We start from the raw sequence: 5,521 nt of genomic DNA, 5'->3' as shown, positions 1-5,521 counted from the left end.
AGATCTCCATATATCCCTCCATTCGATAGTAATATTGAACCTAATAGAGCTTTTTTTCAGAGGTTTTGTTTATGACATAATTTTCTGAGTTTTAACCTAATCTGGCCCTAACCGATTAGTTGTTTTAGTCCATTTCAGTTGTGTTTCTTAAGCTAGGATATCGGCCACTGTTAGTTATTGATATTGTGATTATTAGGAAGTTATTTTGTTATTGTTTTGAGGGCTATTACATATTTTGATATCTGTACCTACAGTAGTGTTATAGGAGTTGTTTGTTGATCCTTACTTGGGGTTGGATACCTGCAGTAGGGATATTACATATTTTGGTATCTTTGAACACTTTTGATTGGGAGCTCACATAGCTTAAAGCCTTAAAGAGTAAACAGTTCAAAAGATTGAAGGGTGTGCAACGAAAATAAAATTGACCATAAAAATTCTGAAAAGAGATAATAAAGCATGAAACAGGCCAAATTGACTAGCAATTACATTCCATCCCAAAAAAAAAAATAGAGCAGAAGCTTCTTTATGAAGAAATACAAAGCAATAAACCAGCTTATACTATCTAAGTTTAGCGCCTCATATGTGAGAACAACATTATTTATAATAAAACAGAATTATTATGGATTACCACTGGCCTTAAAAAATGTTAAAATCATATTTGTCAAGGCGACTAGGCGACCTAAGGCGTTGGAGGGGTGCCTAGGCGACAAGGCACCTGTCTAAGCATGTAGTATATGACTATATGTAATATAGCAATGATAATTTTATATAATTATGCATAATGCAATTTGATATAATTATGCTAGTAATGACCTAATACAAGAAGAAGAAAAAAATAAAATAAACAAAGCATAGGATAAGATATAAGTATAATAAAAAAAACAAAACAACAAACATAAATCAACATAAACTTGTGAAGTGCCAACGGGACGTGTTGTTGCCTTGGAGCTGAGAAAGAGCCTCAATGCCTTGAAAACTATGGTCAAAATATTAAGTATATTAGAAAGAAACCATAGAACTAGCCATGGTCTTAAGTCGACCGAGATCATCCAAGACAATCCAGCATTGATACCAAAATAATTCAAGAACTTCACTTCATGGTTTCTGACCTTTTTCACCCAGGATCAGCCAGGTATTTATCATTGAAAAGAACAGGAAGTTTCAAGAAAATATAGTAGAAGCACATAAAAGAACAAACCATTACATATAACCACAACCACTCCACTCATCCGTTGCAAACAAATTAGCTTTAGATCATCTAGCTTCAAGCCTCCATAGGGACGAAATATCCCTCGCCCACACTCAAGGATCTAGATCTCTTGATAAGGTAAGAATATCTCCAAGGAACATTAGACTTTTGACGAAACCCATCCAGTCACTAGCAGCTAGTGCTGAATCACCCCCCGCAAGGATCACATCACATGCTGACCCTACTATGTTGTAGTTCAATGACTACACTGCTACATTATAGTTTAACATTGTTGGACTTCAAAACAATACCTAGCAATGAACTTATAATAAAAACAAAACAAAACCTTGCAGCAAGAGAATATTGCAGAAAAAGGCAAACTGGGGAAATAGTCCTCATCTCCCAGTTCATCCTCGATAGACAAATTATCCTCTAACAAAGATTCTCCTTTCGCTAAATCATCAAGATACTTCCAGCTCCTTTGAAGAGGATTGTACTCTTGCAGCTTTTTCCATCCTATCCTTTCACAATCATTATCTGTTCCATCGCTATTGACGGTTGAAAGGTAATAAATCTGCATTTCGCTGAGACAAAGGAATAATGCCCAGGAAAAGCACAAAAGTCAAAGCTTAGGCAATGACGGAGAGATATTCCAGTACAAACAGATTGCAGGTTACCATTCACATACCTTAACATATCAAGTTTTTGCCGTTTCCCTGAGTCTAAGCTAGAAAGAATAATAACATGCTTCTTCCCAGTGGATGCTGCAAAATTGGCCAAATTCTTTGCAAATTCAACCATCATTCCCTGTCATTGTTGATTAGCCATTAAGATAATAATTTAGTACTTCAAGGGAAAAGGATCAGTGGTTTTTCTTAGAAAAATAAAAATAAAGTCAACCATTGCCCATGAGTTTGTTCTTTTAAGCATAAAAACACTAGAAGTGGACTCCACCCACAGGGAGCTATGAGCTCACCATGCACAGTGCCGGTTTCCCCAATTAAATGGACCTTGTACAAATCACTCGGTAGCTTATGAAAATTGGTACTAAGGTTCTCCCTTCTTGTGCTGGGGAGAATCATATTTCTGTGGAAGGACACAATCAGGCTCCCTTCCTATGGAATGAATTGATTCTTAGCGCCAATCAGGGGGGACCCAAGCTTCTGCAAGCTTGGCATGGAGAAGGTATACAAATCTGTTGCCTAGGACTCCCTAGAATACCCCCTTAGTTATGTGGGAGGAATTGGATTAATATCTTTTATTTTTGCTTCCGGTGAATGGCCCGCCTTTCGAAGTTACACAGCAATTCAACAAAGATATTCCCTTCCCTTTCTCCCCTTATCTTTACTGTGGTCAAGGAAAGTCAGTCTTTTGCTTTGAAAGACTGATGGAGAACCCTTAGGGAAGGGAGGGGAAATCATAGTAGAGAGGGGGAAAAGGAGGATCACACTCACACATTCATTCAATAATCAAATTGCTCTCTGAATCTTCATCGATTACAACCAATATATAGGAAAATAGGAACATGAAATTAGAAACTTAACTGAAATGGAAACCAGCCTAAACTAGGAAACAACTATAAAAAGGAAACCAAAGCAAGGAAGTAAATCCTAATCCTACGTTCAAGTGTGGAAAATAAAAGTATGAAATAAAATACTAAGTAAACTACTAATTTTATTTCCAACCCTTGTTGGACCAAAACCCTGGGCTAGACCGGTTCTTTTTGGCTCTTGGCTTCCAAAGCCGGTCATGCTGGTCCAACCAAGAAAGGGCAGCCGTATCTGCATCAACTCTCCTCCTCTGAAAAGAACTCGACTCCGTCGAGTTAGGGAAAGGACCGAGGAGACCGTCTGAAGGAATACGCTGAATGAGGAACGATCCCACCATCTTCTTGAGCTTAATTTCAGGGAGATCTTTGGCAGGATGAAACTTCATAGTCTTGTGGGCATGCTTGAAGGCATAGGTATTGGCATAGCCACAATGCTGTACTTTCTTATCAAACAACCAAGGTCAACCAAGAAGGATATGGCACACCTTCAGAGGGAGGACATCACATTGGACTGTATCCTTAAATCCACCAATAGAATATGTGACCAAGCACTTATCTGTGATTTTGAGATTAGTGTTGTTCACCCAAGCAACCTTGTAAGGATTAGGATGTGGTTCTGTATTCAATCCCAGCTTACGAACAGCGTCTTCAGAGACAACATTAGTGTAACTGCCTCCATCAATGACCAAGGTTAGCAACTGATCATTGCACTTCACACGAGTCTGAAAAATACTACTGCGGTGCCAATCTTCATTTTCAGTGGCCTTTTGAGTGGTCAACACATGACGAATGACATAAAAAGGATGTTGGTCATCGTCACTGAGAGTGTCATTGACTTCACCTGTTGCACGCTCTTCTCTTAAATCAACTGTGTCAGAACCAAGTTGCTCTTCGGGAATATATGGTATAGGAGAATCCTTATCAATAAAAGCAACCAAGCAGCTGGGACATTGAGCACTGATATGTCCAAATCCATGGCATGAGTAGCACCGAACTGTAAATTTTGAAGAATCAGAAGGCTTATCCGAACCACGCCGAGGGGATGAGTATAGGCGAGTAGGCCGTGAAGATGACATTTCAGAGACATGTCGAGGTGGAGAATACGGCCGACTAGGTCGTGAAGAAGCCATAGATGTAGCACTTGCCTGTGGCTTGCTAGATGACCTCTCTTGGGTAGGAGACTGTTGCCAAACGGAACTAGTACCTCGAGAAAAAGTATCTGCAAAATTTCTCTGATTGTATGGGCGTTTCAGACTTTCCTCAACCTGATATGCTACTTGTACGGCGTCTTCCATTGTAGGTAGTCGACTAGATGCAAGGGCAGCACTAAGTTGAGGGTGCAGACCAGTGCGAAATTGGGCCACTAAGACTTCATCCCACTCAAAGTCAGAACGAGTGGCCAAATAATAAAATCTAGCAACATACTCTTCAACGGTCAAATTCTCTTGTTTCAACTGTGCAAACCTGAGATGCATGCGTTGCTTGTAATCAGAAGGCAAGAATCGCCGATTCATGACTTCATACATTTCAGCCCAAGTATTGACCAAACCAATGCCTCGGGTTCGGTTCTGTTGTTGTTGCTTGATCCACCAGACTCGAGCCGTGCCTTTCAGTTTGGCCTCTGCAAATAGGATCTTTCGAGCCTCAGTCAACCCGTACCATCTGAAGAATGTATCTAAACTATGAATCCAGTCAAGGTACAATTCTGGATTATTGTCTCCATAAAAATCAAGGACATCCAGTTTTGCTGCTCTTTCTGCTCCATCATCATGTCTACCAGTCCCATATGGTGGTGGAGGTGGTGGTGGTGGTGGTGGTGTATGATGTGGTGGTGGTGGTGGTGTTACTGGCGGATCCTGTGGAGTGGTGTTGGAAGAATCCCCAGACTGAATGGGACTCTTTCCTTTATCTGCTGCCACCAAATGATCAATAGAAACTTGCATAGATTCCACCATTGTCTTTAGGGACGTGACCATGTTAGTGAGAGCATCAAATTTTGTATCAGTTTCTCCTTTATAGGAATTCAGCTGTTGAACAACTTCACTATTGGCTACCATGGTGATGAGTAACAAAATAGCACTCAAAGAATAATGGTAGAATAGTAAATAACTGGAGGCTTAAAGGGTAGGGACAGAATAGTAAATAATATATATTTTTTTTTTGGAAGTTCAAATTAAACCACAAAAGGGTGTGTCAGTCACGTGTGGGATAGGGGTTTGATTTGGAAATAAAAAATATATGGGACAAAAAGGGGAATAAAGGAGAAAGGGAGGGGTATTTCTAGCAAGTCAAAAGAATTTAAATTAAAAGAAGGAAGAAATAAGACTGGGTTGGGGTTTCACCGACAAAGGAGGGAAAAACAAAAAGGAGGGGAGGTTTCTGCCCCTCGGAGATGGAGAACCAGCGAACGCTGCCGCAACAGAGGAGCGATGGAGACGATGACTGCGACTGCAACGAAGACTTCGACCGAGCCTTTCTCCTTTGCCTGGAGGAGTAGCTATTGCAAGGTGACTCACGGGAGCCTTCGACCCAGGTATGTGAGTTCTCCTCTTTCTCTTGCTTTCTCTTCTCTTCTTCTGTTCTTTTTCTTCGTCGACTCTCTCCTCTTCTTTTTCTTCTCTCCTTCTGTTCTTCTCGGTTCTTTTTTTTTTTTTTCTTTTTTTGGCTGCCGCCGGAAGGAACAGAGAAGGCGGAGGGTAGGGGGCTTTTGGGATTTTTTATTTTATTTTTGCTGCTATCTCTCTCTCTGCTGCTTCTCCGACTTCGACCTCGACTTGTCTTTT

At 40.5% G+C, this 5,521-nt stretch overlaps 1 protein-coding gene across 1 annotated transcript; it reads right to left on the bottom strand.

The window, feature by feature from the left end:
• Nucleotides 1–1,376: 1,376 nt before the first annotated feature.
• On the bottom strand, nt 1,377–2,018 carry LOC122073666. The gene is made up of 2 exons (XM_042638296.1): nt 1,878–2,018; nt 1,377–1,773 (listed from the first exon to the last, which is right to left on the bottom strand). Exons 1-2 carry the CDS (start codon nt 1,991–1,993, stop codon nt 1,473–1,475), a joined length of 417 nt encoding a protein of 138 aa, XP_042494230.1. The 5' UTR covers nt 1,994–2,018; the 3' UTR covers nt 1,377–1,472.
• Nucleotides 2,019–5,521: the final 3,503 nt, after the last annotated feature.

The sequence above is a fragment of the Macadamia integrifolia genome, chromosome 3 (assembly GCF_013358625.1).
Source record: "Macadamia integrifolia cultivar HAES 741 chromosome 3, SCU_Mint_v3, whole genome shotgun sequence".
Lineage (NCBI taxonomy): Eukaryota > Viridiplantae > Streptophyta > Magnoliopsida > Proteales > Proteaceae > Macadamia > Macadamia integrifolia.
The sequence above is the reverse complement of the archived record's forward strand: the minus strand, read 5'-3'. Positions and strand labels throughout refer to the sequence as shown.